At 47.5% G+C, this 19,576-nt stretch overlaps 1 protein-coding gene across 1 annotated transcript in view; it reads right to left on the bottom strand.

Annotated features, from left to right (window-relative positions):
- The window catches only part of TAP2 (transporter 2, ATP binding cassette subfamily B member), a 130,903-nt gene that overhangs the window by 36,453 nt on the left and 74,874 nt on the right, over positions 1-19,576 (bottom strand). The window contains exons 6-8 of the mRNA XM_069241929.1: positions 17,996-18,193; positions 8,473-8,601; positions 5,648-5,830 (exon numbers count right to left, since the gene is read on the bottom strand). Of these exons, the coding sequence (XP_069098030.1) occupies positions 5,648-5,830; positions 8,473-8,601; positions 17,996-18,193 (510 nt within the window). The remainder of the gene's footprint in view (positions 1-5,647; positions 5,831-8,472; positions 8,602-17,995; positions 18,194-19,576) is intronic.

The following is a 19,576-nucleotide window of genomic DNA, read 5'->3' as shown; positions in this document are numbered from 1 at the left end:
TCCACCCCCCAGGTTGAAGACCTCTTCAATAGATCATAGATACGTGGTGATGCGCTGCTGGTGGTTCACATTGCAACAGGGTAACACGTATTTATTACGCAGTTTTCCAACGCTGAACAATTAATTGTCTTAAAAATATTAAAAATAAAAGTCAGAATCTATTGATCTGACACAACTTTGGGAGGGGTTGGTTCCTCTCGACCATATGTTAAGTAGGAAATTAATGTTTTGTACTTAGTTTTGTGGCTTCGTTCAACAATGAGTCATCTATTTCAGTGCTTCCCAAACCTTTTACAACCACAGCCCAATGTGTAGAGCAGCAAACCTTTGTGATCCAGTCGCTTTAATGGACATGAGGCAGGCGATTTTAATGTAACTGAAGCATCGCGTGGTAGCCCGCTGTGATTTACGGACGACACGTGTTACTGAAATGACGTCTACACTGGCACAGACACACAGTTGTACTAATAAAACTGTGTTACACACAAAGGATAACAACTAACCCATGTGTGTAATGCCGAAATAACGCCTTTGCTGACCTGTGGTGTTACGTGATTTCCCTTAGTAATGCGAGCTGTTGATCAGTTAGAAGGGGTCCACTGAATACCCACCAGGGTAACTCGCCCCCTTGAGATTGGACGGTTTGGATTCAGTATTTGATTGAACCATTCGGCTCTGCTTGTGATTCGCACGAGAGCTGTTTACCGTATGGAACAGTTTCACAGTAAGAGCTGTTCCCTCCTATGATTCTGTTGTCCTTTTAGGACTTGGTTGAACTTTTAAATTTCAGAATGATATTAACTCTGTTAATGAGAAGTTCAACAATCAAGGCTGCTATTGAACAGTCAGACTTTAAATTAGCATAAAAGCACCATTCTACCTGTTAACTGGGCAATTACACGATAAAACTATAAACATTTCCGAAATACGCAGTAAAGAATTAGAAACTTGTGAATGTCAGGTGTACCCATTTACCCTTTCTTCGAGACAGCAGGAGGTGGTCCAGGCTGTTATGCACAAGTGAAACTGCATCCTTGCAGGTCGGAGACAGAAGAACGTCTGCGGCTTCACTACTCAACCTTATCACAACTAGGATTCAGTGCTTTCCATGACAACAGCAGGTAATCAAACAGATTGTATCACACATGTCAAGAAGGGTTTTAATACATAACAAATACTTAATTCCCCTGGTACTGTAATTGCCTTTTTTAGCAGTTATATGATGGTGATCTCACGTAGTTGTTATAAACTAGAGCTGAGGATACAGATGAGAATAATGCAAAGTAAACTTCAGGGAGAGCAGCCCTCCTGACCTGTGTGAAGAGGGTGGAGTCTCCAGCTCTCCCTGCTGGCAGGTGTGGGACCTTCAGAGTATTGGAGAGTAACACTGACTCCCACAGTCATCGGGAGGAGCCAGCACAGGTAGGTGGAAGGTTCCCTGGTGTGGGCAGCGGTACTTTGTGCAGTGTATTCTTTGGGACATATTCACAAGAAAGAGGTACATCAGTCCTGATGAGCCACTCATCTAGCGACCCCCCACCCACCTAACGACACCACGGTTGTGCTGTATTTACAATCTGATGCACTATGGCGGATGTTAGGACAAGAGCATCAACATTTTTTACGTTATTGTGGCGTTTCGTTACACTAGCGTAAAAATTTTTGACACCAATGCAGCAAAGCACAGGAAGCCCATCATTTTCTATGGGTGCGTCATTTTAACGCTCTGAGCAGCCATTAAAAATGATGCGAAAAAGTGACGCAGTGAAATCTTGTAGATTTCACTGCGCCATTTTTGTGAGCCCCCCTAACGCCAGAACACCCCCCCCCCCTCTGCATACATTATGCCTGGCACAGGCAATAAAATATGTACATTTGTAAATATGGCGTTGCAAAAATTGCCTTCTTGCACCACCTTAGCGTAAAAAACACCACGCTATGTGGTGCAAGGTGGCACTAGTGACTTGTAGTTCTGCCTCTTAGACTTCAAACTAGCAGGGCTGACAATCCTCTTCTCTTCCTTGTAGAGTGGGAGTTCAGGGGTTCCTCAGCCCTTCTTCCATGGGGCCCAAATGACCCCTAATGATGGTAAGCGGGTGAGCTGATTCTCACAACAGGACATTTATTATATGTGTGATACACAACTGCTGTGTCACACTTACGCCGCATGCAAATGCGATTGAAGGACCCCAGGTCCAGAATTATCAGCCAAATTTACCTTTTGGAAACACGTCATTAATGTTTTTCAGGAACGTAAGGGACCGAGGAGCACTGAGTGATGACAAGTGTTAGACCCTCAGTATTTAGCATGTACTCTGGGTATATGCTCTCAGGGGATCCGATGTCCGTGCTGATGAATGGCATGGACTCGTTGAGCCATCAGGCAGAAACATGTTGATGGTTTACTGGAGCCTGGGAAAAAATCCCCTCGTCTCCACACCTAATTTATAGTAGCAAGTGGTACCTTACATACTAAATACCCAGACTGGGTTAACACATTGGAGTTTAGTCTGTTGATTACAGGTAGGAGCTAGCAGTAAGTGCAACCTTGACCTCATGCATTTCACCGAGCTCCATCAAACCGGATTGTGCGTGAGGGCATCCCGTCAAACTTGTGTGTGTCTAGGAGTAGGTTGAAAAGTAATTAACAAAATGAGGTAAATTAAAAATTGGTATAAAATCACTCAGTGGCTTTTTTGTGTGAATCAGGTCTCCTGCTCTGCAGGTGATCACAGGGACAGGAGGTGGTGTCCATGTGTCAGCTGTCAGGGCCGCTGTACTGCCTCACGGACACGCTAGGCTTTGGAGATCTCCAGCCGGTGTGAGAGGCCTAGCTGTGCAGCTGGCCGTGGACTGACCTATGTGGGCTTCTTGGATTGAAATAATCCTGAACAATAAAACGCTTCTATGTGACCTTATGAGCTCTGAGACCAGCACCAACTTTCCAGCAACGTCAAACGCTATGACTTAGGGCCTGATTTATACTTCGCGGATGGGATACTCCAATACAAACGTGATGGATATCTTGTCCGCTGTATTACAAGTGCATTATAATCTGTGGCACTTGTAATAGGGCGGCAGGATATCCGTCATGTTTGGAACAGATTATCCCATCTGCGGAAATATAAATTAGGCCATTAGTCATATTGTTGACCTCTAGAGCACCAGGACAAGGTACCACGGATACTCTGGAAAGGGTGTTACGTCAATGAGCAAGACACTGAGGTTTAGCAGCTTTTAGCTTAAAACAACTTTAAAAAGAGCTTGCAAAGAAGGCCACAGCTGCTCGGCTACAGCTTTCATGGTGCCGTCGTGGAGGATCTTGAGGATCTTGAGAACCATTGACGGCCTCAGAGGGGTGTCCAGAGACATGGGTATAAGACTTTGAGAGACCCTGGCTGCCATTAACATTCGGGGTATTCCCGCTGGAAGAATATGATAACGAAAAAGGTGACAAACTCTGAAGCTAAAACTTCTGGCCAGTGCTACCTACAAGACTTAACCATCCTCTGATTCAATGAGTAATCCAGCTCTTCACACACGCTAGCGATGAAGCAGAAACACCAGAGCTCACCCTATCAAGGGGTGTTAGACACTTAAACTCAGTCTGACCGTTCATCCAGAGCTGTATCTTCACATGATTATAGGCAGGTGGTAAATGTGTAAATTACATGATTAGTTACAACTGTGATTCCGTAAAGAAGTGTCTTCTGGAAGCGAGATGTGATCCGAACAATATTTATGGTGTTAACACACCAGGTGCTAGTCTTAAAGTAACATTCATCCCAGCAGCAGCTGTTATCCAATGGATCAGTGTTTGGGGGGTCCCAGCAGGTTTAGAAGTTGTCAGAAGTATTGTGGGGCTCACTCCAGGATCAGTCAGTGACACAGGGGTGCCAGACAAGGGTTACCCTGCACCCTACTTCCAACCAGGCCTTTCCATATGTCTCAATGGCAGATCCAAGATCAAACAACTAGGTAGGTTTGAAACTCAGCTGTTGCTATAATTCCAGTGAAAAGTCCTGCAAGATTCAGTAAATCCAAAAAGGAATGGGCCCTGCTCCAGTTCTCAAGGGTGCTGGTAGCCAAAAGACAGAGACCAAAAGGTCTGTAGTCTGTCAAGCAGCCACCACCAGGCGAGTAACCAGACCCATCCGAAATGTTAGACGCAAAGTTAGAACCGAAGACAATAACTAGGGGACTCTGGAATAGCAGCCTTGATTTCTGCTCTAATGCCTCATATTTCCCAGAGTGAGACATTTCACAAGCCTTAAGTAGATGAAGTGTCTGGGGGAAATAATACTGGACCTGTGTAAGCCCGATCAGGCAATAACTGCCATTATTGCCCTGGCAGGGTTACTATGGCACTTCTACTGAGGCCTAATATCTCATTAATTCATCCGGGCATTGATATCTTTTAAAAAAAGAATAAGACTTTAATTCTCTCAGTTCCTCTAGACTAGCTCTTTATGAAAGCTTCAAGTGTTTATATATTTTTTCCAGATGAAAGGATATTCTGGCTGCTCTCATTGCTGTAGCGTAGTCTCAATGCGTGAGTTTAGAGGCGGGGACACTGGAGCAATGGGGTACACGGAGGGCTGTGTGAGCCTAGTTTCTGGATTTCTGAGGCAGGTTAGATTGGTCTGTGATTATCAAACTAGTTTTTGGAGGTTGAGCCACCAGGTGCTACAGTCTGGAGCACAGGGGGTGGTAGGCGGTCTTACAGCTGCTGGAGGTAATGCAAGTGATGCGGTCAGGTCCCCGACACAGTGGGCTGAGGGCAAAGGGATGAATGGGCCGGAGAGGAAGGTAAAGGCCCCTTTCAGATTATGGTAACATCCTCTGTCTAGGCTGCAAGAAATCTGTCCTAAAGAGGCTGCAGTTGGTCCAGAACAGGGCAGCCGGATTCTTGTTATGCCTCCCTGAAGTTTACACCGCCTCGAGGCTTCTTCGCAAGCTCCATTGGCGACTGTTGGAGAGGCGAATTCATTTCAAAGCTTTTAGCGCGGCTCTTGGGATCATGAATGCTCAAGATGCTCCCATCATGTCTGATCTTATGCGACCTTATCTCCCAACCAGGGCACTACACTCGGCCGAGCTAAACCTGGCAGTTACTCCCCGGTTCCACAAAAACGTGTCAGCGGCCGCCCGTCCGAGTTTTGGATACAGCCCTCTGGAACAGTTTGCCTCCTGAGCTAAGAAACATCCAGAATCATTTTGATTTCAGGAAAATGCTCAAAACCTGGCTTTTCATCTGCTAGGAGGTTCTATTCCCTTTTGCTGCTGGCTTGGTGTGGTACTCTAGTCCGGTGGTTAGCGCTGGGAAGCCCCGTTGCTGGGAGAGCCATGCGCTCTATACATTGAATTAACATACCGTAACATAACATAACATAACATAACATAACATAACATAACATAACATAACATAACATAACATACCGTAACATAAGATAACATAACATACCGTAACATAACATAACATAACATACCGTAACATAACATAACATAACATAACATAACATAACATGTAACCCTCTGAACCAGAGTTTCCTGAACTCGTCCTCTGTGGGATGGCTGTAGCAGCGCTTGGCCCTCCTACCTGGAACACTTTGAAAGGGACAGACATGTTCCTACCACTTTCACTCACCTTGAGTACGTCCTTCCGAGAGGGGTAGGAAAACATCACGTTCTTGAACTGGATGTGGCCCTGGAGGGTGTCGGGCTTCAGGGGACCCTCTATGGACACCCCAGGAGTGCGGTCCATGTACTGGAATACCTTCTCAGCTGCTCCTACCGACAGAATCATCTGCCCGTACATGTGCACCATGGTCTGCAGGGAGGGGAAGGGGAGAATAATGTTATTGCTTTTCCGGATGGAGGTGAATTCACCCTGGAATCTTTCAATGATTTCCCTTAAGGTCGCTGTGGTAGGCGCTGCCCCTTTCTTGCTAATCGTCACTAATGATGATAGAAGGATGTCCCAGCTCTAGTGTCACAGCCTCGCTCTCATGTCTGACACCATGGGCGAGACATTCTCAGGCAGCTTGCTCGGCTCTGAAAGTTTACATTTTTGTACTTTTCGTTCCTCTGTGCCTTTGGAGGCTCTTTTCTTTCAGTTTTAGCCTGCGACCCCTGCTTCAGCCCCCTGTATAGAAACACTTGTTTGCATTAGGAGTTCAGATCCCAGCTGCCTCTCCTATCACACATTGACTGTGTGTTTGCCTTTGACAACGTACAGAGCTCTGCTGTCCTTCGGGTAGGTTCACACCATATAAATACCAGATACATACACACTGCGCCCCCACAGAACCCTGCACTGTGTGCACACGGGGTCCAGGTACTGTGCACACATAAGCCACTGCACAGATCCCATGGATTGTGCACCCATGGAGGTCTGCGCCCTTTACACAGCAGACCCTGACTGTCTACCAGTTACACCAACATTATACCCATCTCAGACCCCTGGACTGTCTGTCATGGAGCCCATGTATTGTGCACCCATGGAGGTTTACACATGGCTTCCAAGCACTGTGTACCCAGACTCTGACTGTATACCACATGCACCAAAATATACCCATCTCAGACCCCTGGAGTATCTGTCATGGAGCCCATGTATTGTGCACCCCTGGAGGTTTACACATGGCTTCCAAGCACTGTGTACCCAGACTCTGACCGTCTACCACATGCACCAAGCTTTTATGCTCCCACAGACCCCTGGACTATCTGTCATGAAGCCCATGTATTGTGCACCCATGGAGGTTCACACATGGCTTCCAAGCACTGTGTACCCAGACTCTGACTGTATACCACATGCACCAAAATGATATGCACCCACAGACCCCTGGAGTATCTGTCATAGATCCCATGGATTGTGCACCCATGGAGGTCTGAGCTGTTTACACATGGCTTCCAAGCACTGTGTACCCAGACTCTGACCGTCTACCACATGGACCAAGCTTTGATGCTCCCACAGACCCCTGGACTATCTGTTATGAAGCCCATGTATTACACAAACTTAAGCCACTGCACTGTCTGTGTCTCAGTCCTATGCACTGAGTGCACACAGACCCCTCCGCTCCCTGTTCTTGTTGAAATATGAAACACCACCTGCCCCATGGATCCAGGCACAAGGTAACCAGATCTTTGTACCTAAGCTTCTCCTAGAGGCAGGAATCACCTTTTGTCTCTCTGGTCAAGGCTGATGCCAGAGACTGATTTAGTGGAATCATTAATATGGGACCTATGGTAGATAATGTGTACATCACAGAATGCACTACTTTCAGGATATTTGGGGGTAAACATATGAATTACATGGTGGGTTTAGCAGCTAATTGAGTTCCGTTTCTGGGGTTTCAGGCTGCACTAGTGTCTTTCTTAAGTAGATTCTGGGCCTTCACGGGATCAGATCATCTGTTGGCAGGTTGTGACAGGTTGTGACAATCTGCAGGTTGGTTCAGACATGACTGTTCCTATTGGAGCAGGGTCAAGACTGATTTGCATATAGCTGGGTCCAAACTGAGGTGGCACAATGTGCAAAATAATGGTGGACTGGGATGGGGCCCTGAGGAATTACCAGTGGCTCAGATTATTTCAAGCATTCCATCCATCACTTTTAATATTCCAGTGTGACGCCCTAGGTTAGATGGGTGTGCCCAGGTGTGGGTCCTGTGCACAGTGTGTCAATCGAGCCAAGCAATACCCAGCTGATGAGCCCATAACAAGGGTGAAATTGGTCTGTGTTAATGGGATAGGTTTGCCCAGACAAGAGTCCTGTGCACTCTGTGACACTAGGACCAAATTGTACCCAACTGATGACCCCTAATTATAGTGAAAACTGTCCTGGGTTGTTTGTGTTCCAGTTTAGGGAGGATCTGGCCTGGCAGTTCAGGCTGGACTATTCCTATTCAGTCAAGGCTAATTTGCATATGGCTGGGTCTAAACTAAAGTGGGATGGTGAGCAAAATAACAATGGACTGGGTGGTAGCCGTGGAATAACTACCAGTGCCTGAGGTTCATTCAAGCATTCCATCCATCATGTTTTTGTGTACTTTAGAGTGTTGCCCTAAGTGTGATGGGTATGCCCAGCTGAGGGCTCTGCGCACACTGTCACTGGAGCCGAGCTATGCCCGATGTGCCCACAGCAAGGATCAAACAGGTCTTGGGTTGCTTGCGTTCCAGTTCAGGGAAGACCTGGCAGTTTTGGCTGGGCTGTTCCAATTGGGTCAAGGCTGATTTACACATGGCTGGGTCCAAACTGAGGGACCATGGTGTGCAAAATAATGTTGGAATACAGCCTGAGTAATTACTAGTCTCTGAGATTAATTCAAGGATTCTTTTGTATACTACGGTATGTAGCTCAGCTGGGTCTCGATGAGAAGTACGGGGACAGTATTTCAGTAGAATACATCACCATCTGAAGCAGAAATACCTACATTTAGTAGAGATGGTCAGCGAGGGTGCCAGGGCACTTACCCTTATGTGGTCTCCGGCCTCCATCTGGTATAGTATGAATGAGACAAGACGGCCACTGCTTATTCTTCCGTTCTGGACCTGGTGCTGCCCAAGGTACAGCATCGCCACATGCACTGCGAGCACGGTCAGCTGCAAGGAGACAAAACAGTGACAAGTGCGCTCATCTTGCGTCAATGCACCCACTACAGACATCATGAAACACCCACCAGATCAGAGAACGCAAGCATACAGAGGACACATTAGTTACTTACCCGTAACACATGGGCCCATATTTATACTTTTTGCCGCACAACTGCGCCAACGCAGTTGTGCGTCAAAAAATTTTACCGCCGGCTAATGCCATTCCAACGCGTCATGCGGGCGCCTTATTTATGGAATGACGTTAGCCGGCGCTGCGGACTGGTGTACGTCAAAAACAATTACTCACACCAGGCAGCGCCGGCGTATGGGAAAATGGGGGTTGTGCGTCAAAAAATGGGGCAAGTCAGGTCTGAGGCAAAATTCAACGCCCAACCTCCATTGACATGACTGCTGTCTTAGCAAAGACAGGAGTCATGCCCCCTTGCCCAATGGCCATGCCCAGGGGACTTAAGTCCCCTGGGCATGTTCATTGGGCATAGTGGCATGTAGGGGGGCCCAAATCAGGCCCCCCTATGCCACAAAACAAATGTGAAAAAAATACTTACCCGAACTTACCTTTACTTCCCTGGGATGGGTCCCTCCATCCTTGGTTGTCCTCCTGGGGTGGGCAAGGGTGGCAGGGGGTGTCCCTGGGGGCAGGGGAGGGCACCTCTGGGCTCCTTCCGAGCCTACAGGTCCCTTAACGCCTGCCCTGACCCAGGCGTTAAAAAACGGCGCCCATCAGGCTGTGCGTCGTTTTTTAAGGCCCACCCCCTCCTGTGCGTCAAAATGACGTCAGAGTATATATATGGGGCACAGGCCTTCAAGTCATTTTTTGGAAGGGAACGCCTACCTTGCATATAATTAACGCAAGGCTGGTTCCCCCTTCCCAAAAATGACGCACATGGTGGAATTTTGACGCCCGCGGGGTCGGACGTCAAAGTATAAATATGGGGCAGGGTTTGCGCCGATTGTGTGTAAAAAATTTTGACGCACATTCGGCGCAAACAGAGTATAAATATGCCCCATGGTTTTGCAGTTTGGTTCATGTAAGTTTTATTATCCAGGCACTGATTAAGGGATTCATAGGCTGAAAGAGGTACTGAGGCATACAAACACAAAGTGAGAAACATCAAAAGAAAGTGGAGGATTGCTGCATTGGTTGTGAGGCAAATAAATACCTCAAGGTTCTGACCCTTCCTTTAACAATGCTCAGCTTCTCTCATTGGAAAGGCCAGATGAGTTCTGGGTAGTTTCTCAACCTAAATTTTCAGCTTTTTTAAAAACCCATTTCTTTACTAGGGTTTCCGTTGTAGAGATATCATTACCAAAAAACAAAATAAACCGATATACTGTTAGAGTATAGCATCAGAGACCACGGTCTGGACACAGCTCTATTCGGCGCTGCGCAGGAGGTGACCTCAGGGGCCTCTTTCCTGACACCCCTGTCCCCCCATATCATTCCATGTTTATTGGAACACCCCTCAACTCATATATGGGAAACTCAAAGTCACTCCTCATATGGCTGCAGCTGCTGTCGGATTTCTGTCTGACAGTAACCCGTCCACTTTCCTAATTTGTGCAAAATGTGCTACAAAATGCAAAGATGATATTCAACAGTCTCTGGCTGCAACTTCCGCTCATCCTATCTCCTCAAACTCCCTTGTTTCTGCGTTGTTGCTCATCGTGTCCTATATTGCCACTTCCATAATACCTCAGGCATATTTAAGAAAAAAGCCCCCCTAGTACCTCCCTGAAACCACCATGTGTGCGCCGTATTTAATATACGGCACATCATGGCGGTAGTCAGGGGTACTGGCGTCAGATTTTTTGACACCAGTCTAGCGTTTTGCAGGATTAGCATCAAAAAGTCTTACGCTAATCCTGCAAAGCTCCCAGAGGCCCATTGAAACCAATGGAAGCCCCCTTGTAATATCTGCTCTGAGTAGGCGTTAAAAGTGCCGAAGAAAATGGCGCAAGGAAATCTCTTACATTTCTTTGCGCCATTTTATGGGCCCCCCTAACAGGGGAATACCCCCTTTGCATACATTATGCCTGGCGCTTAACTTACGCGCTTTCACCCTTTCGACAAAAGTGCAGTGCCTGGTGGCATGTTCTGATGCTGTTCTGATTAAAATAGTTGTGCAGCAAAATCTTACATTCAGTCAAAAGCTTGGGCCAGTCTGACACAATATGAGTCAGACTTTCTGTGTATTGATGACAGAGTCTGCACTTAGAACAAAGAGCTTTCAGTCACTCTTTTAGGAGACAATCAGGAGTTTGACACAGGCCAAAGCACAGGTGGAGCAACTCGATTTAAAAAATAATCTCAGTGAAACAGTGAAGTACGACTGCGGGCGGGGGTGTTTATAGGAGTTAATGACCACCAACACATTGCTTCGTTTGCCAACATCTCTCTTATCCCCATTCCATGAGATCTTCTTTATTTGTTTGTTTAGAGATGTTTTAAAAAGATCATGTGGCAGTGTTGATTCCCATACTTCATTTGCCCCTAGGTGGTTCAAGGCCAGATCAATAGCCAGCGTCCAGCTACTTGTTTTTTTTTTGGAATGGTGGTTTGAATTTCTTTCCATATCTGGAAATGCAATGTCGCCTGATCGGACAGGCTTAATAGTGACGTACTTAAGTAAGGTCCCGTGTTGAACTCAAAGTAGGTTAAGCAGATGATCTTGCAGCCGCAAATAGGCCGGAGATGCATTTTGCGGTAGTCGAAAAAGAATGTGACATGCCTTACTCTGTGCAGAACTGAGAAAGGATCCAAACTTGCCCTGAAAAGCTAATTGTTGGAATAATTTTGGTTTTATCACTTCAAGAAGAGATGCCAGAGTTGGGCTTTGTAATTTGCAGTGTAAGGACTGAAAAGCTGCATTGAAGGAGGTGGCCTTTGGCTTTAAGGAATTTAGATGCAAACGATAAGGCAGGAGATCCTGCAGCCAGACACCGAGATATTTGTCCATACCTGTCCTTCTGTGTGTGAGTTCCAGTTATTGGGAGTAATTTATGAACCATGACAGTGCCCTTCCCAGATCCCTGATCAAACCCCGCATATGAAAAGGTAGAAAAGCTATATCTCTTAAAGCACCAACAAAAGTCACTGTTCAGGTATGTTTCTTGCAGCATTAAAATGTCAGCCCCCTAGTCCTTACTCACCTTATGTACCGCCCCGCACTTGACTTCGCTCAGTAGGACATTCACATCCCAGGAGGTACCCCTAATGAGGGGTTGTGTGGTGGAGTGCCTGCCATCATAGGACGTAATACAGTCTATATGTGGAATTATGAATGTGTTGGAAATCCGATGCCTGAGGCATGTCACTTATGAAACCATGTCACTTTCCACACTTCCCTCATGTGAAGCATCTGCTGAAGAATAGCACCAACGGTGCCAACCATCTTTGTAGGATTCTAGGGAAGGCACCAACCTCCAAGCTTTCAGGGAATCCAATAAGACTGAGGTTATTGCGACGTGAACAGGCCTCACCATCATCCACTCACATCCCCAGACATCATGTTATCTCCAGAAGTAAGTCAACCACGTTGAGCGTATTCCTTGTGAGGCCTTGTGATTCTGGATTCTGCTGTTGTGATTCTCTCAACTGCTATCGTAGATTCTGTCTCAGTAGAGACACGTCCACACTAACCTCACCTATTCTCGTCTCCATATTCTGTCGGAGGCTTGTGGGTTCTCAAGAGTTTTGGAGCATGAGATAAATGTTCACTTTTAACAATTGTTCCTTTATTAGGTTATTTGAAAAATGTATAAGTCTATATTGGTCATGAGCTGAATAAAAATTATATAATTTTTATTGATGTTTTCCTTCACTCCTTTTTCTTTCCATTGCAACTTTTCCTTTTTTCTACCTTTATCACCATCGCCTTGAAATGTTTCTAAAACTGTTATTTTCATGTGGGCGGTGTATCTGAAAGCTGAAGCCCTGACTTAAGCGACATATTATTTAAATGTCATGACAAATGTGTTGGCATAGTCCAAATTGATTGGCATATTGTATAAAACCACAAACCAGTTTTTAGATGGCGAATATGAAAACAATAGAGATATAGATTTTTTCTAATAACCAAATAAAAGCGTGTGACTACCCTGAGCGGCTCACGGCTGCTCCTGGGAGTGTATGACTACCCTGAGGGACTCAAGGCTGCCCCTGGGAGTGTGTGACTACCCTGAGGGACTCAAGGCTGCTCCTGGGAGTGTGTGACTACGTTGAGCGGCTCAAGGCTGGTCCTGGGAGTGTATGACTGCCCTGAAGGACTCATGCTGCTTCTGGGAGTGTATGACTGCCCTGAGGGACTCAAGGCTGCTCCTGGGAGTGTATGACTGCCCTGAAGGTCTCAAGGCTGCTCCTGGGGGTGTGTGACTACCCTGAGGGACTCACGGCTGGTCCTGGGAGTGTATGACTACCCTAAAGTACTCACGGCTGGTCCTTGGAGTATATGACTACCCTAAAGGGCTCATGGCTGATCCTGGGAGTGTATGACTACCCTAAAGGACTCACGGCTGGTCTTGGGAGTGTATGACTACCTTGAAAGACTCAAGGCAGCTCCTGGGAGTGCGTGACTATCCTGAAGGACTCAAGGCTGCTCCTGGGAGTGTGTGACTGTCAGCAAGGACTCAATGCTACTCCTGGGAGTGTATGACTACCCTAAAGGACTCACGGCTGGTGTTGGGAGTGTATGACTACCTTGAAAGACTCAAGGCAGCTCCTGGGAGTGTGTGACTATCCTGAAGGACTCAAGGCTGCTCCTGGGAGTGTGTGACTGTCAGCAAGGACTCAATGCTACTCCTGGGAGTGTGACTACCCTGAGGGACTCACAGCTGGTCCTGGGAGTGTGTGACTGCCTTGAAGGACACAAGGCTGCTCCTGGGAGTGTGTGACTATCCTGAAGGACTGACGGCTGCTCCTGGGAGTGTGTGACTGTCAGCAAGGACTCAATGCTACTCCTGGGAGTGTGACTACCCTGAGGGACTCACAGCTGGTCCTGGGAGTATGTGACTGCCTTGAAGGACACAAGGCTGCTCCTGGGAATGTGTGACTATCCTGAGGGACTCAAGGCTGCTTCTGGGAGTGTGTGACTACCCTGAGGGACTCAAAGCTGGTCCTGGGAGTGTATGACTGCCCTGAAGGACTCAAGGCTGCTCCTGGGAGTGTGTGACTACCCTGAGGGTCTCAAGGCTGGTTCTGGGAGTGTTGGACTGTCCTGAAAGACACAAGGCTGCTCCTGGGAGTGTGTGACTACCCTGAGGGTCTCAAGCCTGGGCCTGCAAGTGTTTGACTGCCCTGAAGGACACAAGGCTGGTCCTGGGAGTGTGACTACCCTGAGGGACTCAAGGCTGCTCCTGGGAGTGTGTGGATGTCAGCAAGGACTCAAGGCTGCTCCTGGGAATGTGTGACTACCCTGAGGGACTCAAGGCTGCTCCTGAGACTGTGACTACCCTGAGGGTGTCTAGGCTGGTCCTGGGAGTGTATGACTGCCTTGAAGGACTCAAGGCTACTCCTGGGAGTGTGTGACTTCCCTGAGGGTCTTAAGGCTGCTCCTGGGAGTGTGTGACTGTCAGCAAGGACTCAAGGCTACTCCTTGGAGTGTTTGACTGTCCTCAGGATTCAAGACTGCTCCTGGGAGTGTGTGAATACTCTAAAGGACTCAGGGCTGGTCCTGGCAGTGTGTGACTACCCTGAAAGACTCAAGGCTGGTCTACGAGTGTGTGACTACCCTGAAAGATTCAAAGCTGGTCTGGGAGTGTGTGACTGCCCTGAAGGGCTCAAAGTTGGTCCTGGCAGTGTGTGACTATCCTGAAGGCCTCAACGCTTCTCGTGGGAGTGTGCGACTACCTTGAAGGACTCAAGGCTTGTCCGAGGAATGTGTGAATACCCTGCGAAAATCAAGGCTGGTCCTGCGTGTGTGTGTGACTGTCCTGAGAAACTCAAAGCTGGTCCTGGGTGAGTGTAAATACTCTGAGGGGGTCAAGGCTGGTCCTGGCAGTGTGTGACTACCCTGAGGGATAAAGGCAGACTCATTGCCGAGAGTGTTGGACTACTCTCAAGTCACGGAGAGTGTTGAGGAGAGTCACTGTACAACACAGGTGGGACTTCAGTGCTGAAGTTGCGGAAGAGAAATACACAGGTGGTTCCGCCATGGGAGTGGAGGAACATCACCCCCCCCCCCCACACACACACTGCTGTGCTAAAAGCATCAAAAATAAAATGGCAATAAAATGATTTTATTACTATTTTATTTTTTACGCTTTCTGCCAGCAATGGAGTGTGAGGGCAGGGTGGGGCCAGAGCGTCACTGCTGCCATTGATTGGCAACAGTGAGGAGTGGCCACTTCAGTTTGAAGTGCACATGTTGGTTTGGCCGGCTACCTTGCTATGTCTTGGACAGTTGGGTTGGAGAGCAGGCCTACAGTGCTTTTTGGAGCATAGAGCTGGCCTGCACTAACCAATGAAGACTTTTTACTCATGCTGCTTAATAGCATGAAAACAGCATCTTGATTGGATGAGGAAGTTGGCTGTGGGCAAGTTATATTTGTTTTATATTAGTGCGCATGTTACTGTGTATGTTATGTGTAGTTTTTTGTGTTTATGTTTTGCACCACTACAATGTAATTTGCCACCAACCACCACTGGGTGGGGGACCCTGAGGAGCCACTTAAGAGAGTTTGAAGAAAGTAGCACATAGAACCTTAGCAATGGCTAGACAAGTTTTGGAATTTTAACTTGTTAACAAAGTTACTAGGCCGATCTAGATATACTAAGGTTTTGAAGGCTGTGCACCATAGTTTGAACTCTATTCCTAAAGTACCAGGGCCACCAGGGCAATGTCAGCAGTATCAGGGTAATGTGATCAACGGTTCTCAGCCTCTTTGAAGAAAGTAGCTTAGTTTGTATGAAAGGGAGACCAGAAAAATGAAGATGATTGGGTTGATTGACCAAAGACAAGTCCTTATCAAAACTCCTCCATTAAACACCTAAGGACATCAGAGGTGGGGGATTCCTCATGCCCCCACAGCTAGAAAATATTGTTTGGAGTCAAGGACATCACACTTACTATGTTTGTATTGTCCTTTACCCAGCAGTCCATAGCACCACATTAGACTCCGTGAAAGTGCACGGTCTGCAGAGTAGGGACCGTTTGCATCCAGAAGCTTGTGCTGTTAGAGTTTGTATTTATGTCAGTCTTTACTACTAGGGCGAGCGCTGTAGGGAAAGGTGTGAGCTAAGCTTGCACTACTAACTCTGGTGCCAGTCTAAAATCTGTACACACTTTTGCAAAGTTTAACAATTTGAAGCTATGTATAATGTTCCCAGAATGCTCTCTGATTAAATGCAAATCGTCTCGAAAACCTGAAAGCAAAATTGAAGATTCTTTGCTTCCTAAATACAATGTTCGCAGAAATAGCATCTAGAAGAAAAGGGCAATAAAGGCTTTGACTAATGTCAGATGTAATTAGGGGCTAGGTACTAAAGAAAGTAAAAAAAAGTGCTCTCATGGTATCAGTGCAGATTTACAGCTTTCTTGAATTCACAAGAATTTAAAGAAGTTGGCCTGGAAACTGTACTTGCTCGTGAACTGCATTTTTTCAAAAGCAAATATGCAGTTTCTTGATTGCGCATTCGAGAATGTGCTGAGCCTTTGCAAGTTCACTTTCCCTACAGCCCCTTTTTCCCCCAGCCTAGTAAAAGTTCTACTTCTGCCCTTGTCAGGAGTAACCTTTTCAACTTGTCCCAGTGTAGGAAGTGTTGGAAGAGACTGGAAAAAGTTAGTAAAAACCCTTAAACATGAAAATGTGAAGGTGTGAACAGACTCAAAAGGATATTGCATCCCTAGAACTACCACTTCTCACTACTTCGAGCTCCAGTAAGTAGATCTGCGGAAAGGTGGACCTGCTCGAATACAAACCCTGCTATGATATCAGTAATGGCATAATCACAGAGGCTATTTCCAAAGCTCTGATTCAATGAGGATGTCATCATTTCTCACTTTGGTAGATACCACCAGAAGGACACATGAATATTTTTTACAGAACAAGCAGATTTACGAAACATCCCATCTCATGGAAAAGGATATTTTTATAAAATTCCACACCACTGAATGTATTTTTATAGATTTTTAAATCCGTCCCTAATGGAGCCACCCGTTTGCAAAGTAGGTTAAAATGTAACAGATATCAAACTGCTTCGCCAGTGTTAGTAGGAAGTAACATTTCTTCATTATTCTTTTTTTTTTTTTAGCTTTTCCTCACTTTGAAACTCTTTGGTACTCTTTATGTATTCTGGAGTCCACAAACAGAAACAATCTGACCACAAAAGGATCAGAGAATCAGCCACGCAAATCATACAGACACTTCTGCTAAGAACTCAGCCCCAACAAATGCCTGCCCCTACACTGTTTGGGGACTAACATTCACTTATACAGAAACAAAGGTAAACATTCATAAGAATGGTGCCCCCCTCCTCAGTGGCGGCCGGCAGCTTTAGGAGGGAGGGGGCGGGTGGGATACACACACACACACTCATTCTTTCACACACAGACACGCACGCACATCCATTAACAACACTCATACCATTCAAACATGCACACGCGCACCAAACATTCATTTTAAAAGATCGCACACACTCATTCTTTCACACATGCACGCACATCCATTAACAACACTCATAACACTCAAACATGCACAATTAAAAACAACACACACACACAAACACACACACACACTTACACACACTTCCCTTCAGCCTCGGTCAGCCAGTGAGGGAAGGCAGCAGTCCCAGCCTCGTCACAGAGTGAGATGGGGTCAGTGAGACTGCTGACCCCACCCACACTCTGTGACGAGGTGTCACTGATTGACACTCGCCCTGGATGCTTCAGGGCTTAAAGCGCCCAGGTCGGAGTCAATGGGTGACGCTTCCCCTCATCACTGAGGGGGAGGGCCTTGAGGCACCTTTGCTGAGCTGAGGAGGTCACGCCCATAGGAGCTGTGACCTCTTCAGCCCAGCAAAGTTCAGCTCATGCAGCCAGGACTCTGCGCAAATCGCGCATGTCTGCGCCTGGCTGCCTGACCTGAACATGAAGAGTGTCTGTCAGGGTGACCTTTGCTCAGCCTGACTGGTACTCTCCATGAGGGTCAAAAGGTGGGGGGGCGTGGCCCCTCCGCCCTAAAGGAGGGGCCGCCACTGCCCCTTCTAAAGAAAAACATAGACCCCTTTCTTCATGTGACTGCACATGATCCCCACCACATGCACGCAGGCAGAGGAACACCCATTCTTTGGGTCCCACTCCCCGGAAACCCACCCACCTTCTGATGTGGAGAACTTCAACAATTCCCAGATGTCCTTCATGGGGAGGGGGACGGGTGCAAAACTTACCCTTCTTGCCAGAAGATACAGAGTTTGCACCATTTCCTGCTTGGTCTTCAGGCGATGAGTCTCCAGCAGGGCTGCGCGGTACCTATCGACCTCCTCTCGCTCTGCGGTGAAACTGCGCACGGTCCTGATGGAAGACACTACTTCACCCGCCAGGTCATTGGATCGAGCAATGGAGTCCTGAACCTTCTTCACCAGGTCCTGTGGTGAGAAAGAGAACAAGCGTAATCAAATGCTGGCGCCCATCATGTCCTACAAGCGTGCTGAAGAAACTGAGATCTAGGCGGCAGCTTGCTAATGTTTTGCGCGGGTGCTTGCTTACTTACCAACAGAAAGGCCCATGAGTGCAGACTTTATCTTATCAAACAGTCTCACTGCTTCGAGCATGTCACTGCTCTGAGAGCCCCAAGCTTTGGGAGGGAGGTGTGGGGGGTCCCTGACCAGTGGGACGAAAAGCCTGAGGTTGAGCAGGGTCACTGTGTATACCTTAGATGGGACCTTGCGGCTGGCGACAAGGGTCACTGAGTGCGACAGAGAAGGGGGCGCAGGCCTAAGGCTGGCGAGGAAGATCTCTGTGTGCAAGATCAGTGGGACCAGGAGATGAGTAAGGAGTGACTGTGTGCTCAGAGGCCCCAAAGCTTAGGCTGGGTTAGTTTGTGTGCAACACCGATAAAGTCCTGGGGCGGGTGAGGAGATTTACTGTGTACAACCCTAGCGGGCCCTGATACTCGTGAGAAGCACTGTATCTATGTGGCACTAATAGGGTCCTGAGGCCGGTGAGCAGCACGGTATTCTGCACCGGTCACAAGGTTGGTGTGGTGGATCTGTGGGTGCGACACTGGTGGGGTCCGAGGCTGGTGAGGAGGGTCATTGTGGATAAGGTCGGAAGGGAAGTGGACCCGTGTGATATGACTGCTGTGAGGGCCTCAGGGCTGGTGAGAGGGTCATGTACGAGTGATGCTGTGACGTGTGACTGATCTGTGGGCCTCCCTGACCAGGACCATCTTTTCGCCATCACCTTTGCTCTCCAGTTGCAGTGACAAACGCTGCAGAACTCACACCCTCTTCTGTTCACCTACCTCCATTTTACAAAGACAGATTATATCTCAGGTGCACCTTTGAGAGGCCTCGGCCCTGTAACCTCCTGGCACAGACAATACATTTCTAATACTTCAGTTAAACCACAATATCAACAGCAAAAGAGGGAGCAGCTTGCAGCCTGATTTGCCCCTTCAATATTCTGAAGTGAATAAAAGTTGAAATGTCTGCTCTGCGCTCGAAGTTGAGGATACAGGCTCGCCTTTGCCCTCAGAGCCACAACAGAAGTGAGTGAGATCTCTTAAATCAACACAATGGGGGTCATTCTGAACCTGCCGGTCTCAAAGCCAGGTCCATGGATGGCAGTCAGACCGTTGCCAATGCGACGGCCCGACCGCCATATTACAAACATGGTGGTCGGTGCCACGAGGTGACCGCCAGATCCGCCAGGGTCTGGCAGTAGCACCGATCCTAATCCTCCAGGGCAGCGCTGCCCTTGGGATTACGATCACGTTCTCCGCCAGCGGTTTCATGGCAGTAACACCG

The sequence above is a fragment of the Pleurodeles waltl genome, chromosome 6 (genome assembly GCF_031143425.1).
Source record: "Pleurodeles waltl isolate 20211129_DDA chromosome 6, aPleWal1.hap1.20221129, whole genome shotgun sequence".
Lineage (NCBI taxonomy): Eukaryota > Metazoa > Chordata > Amphibia > Caudata > Salamandridae > Pleurodeles > Pleurodeles waltl.
The sequence above is the reverse complement of the archived record's forward strand: the minus strand, read 5'-3'. Positions and strand labels throughout refer to the sequence as shown.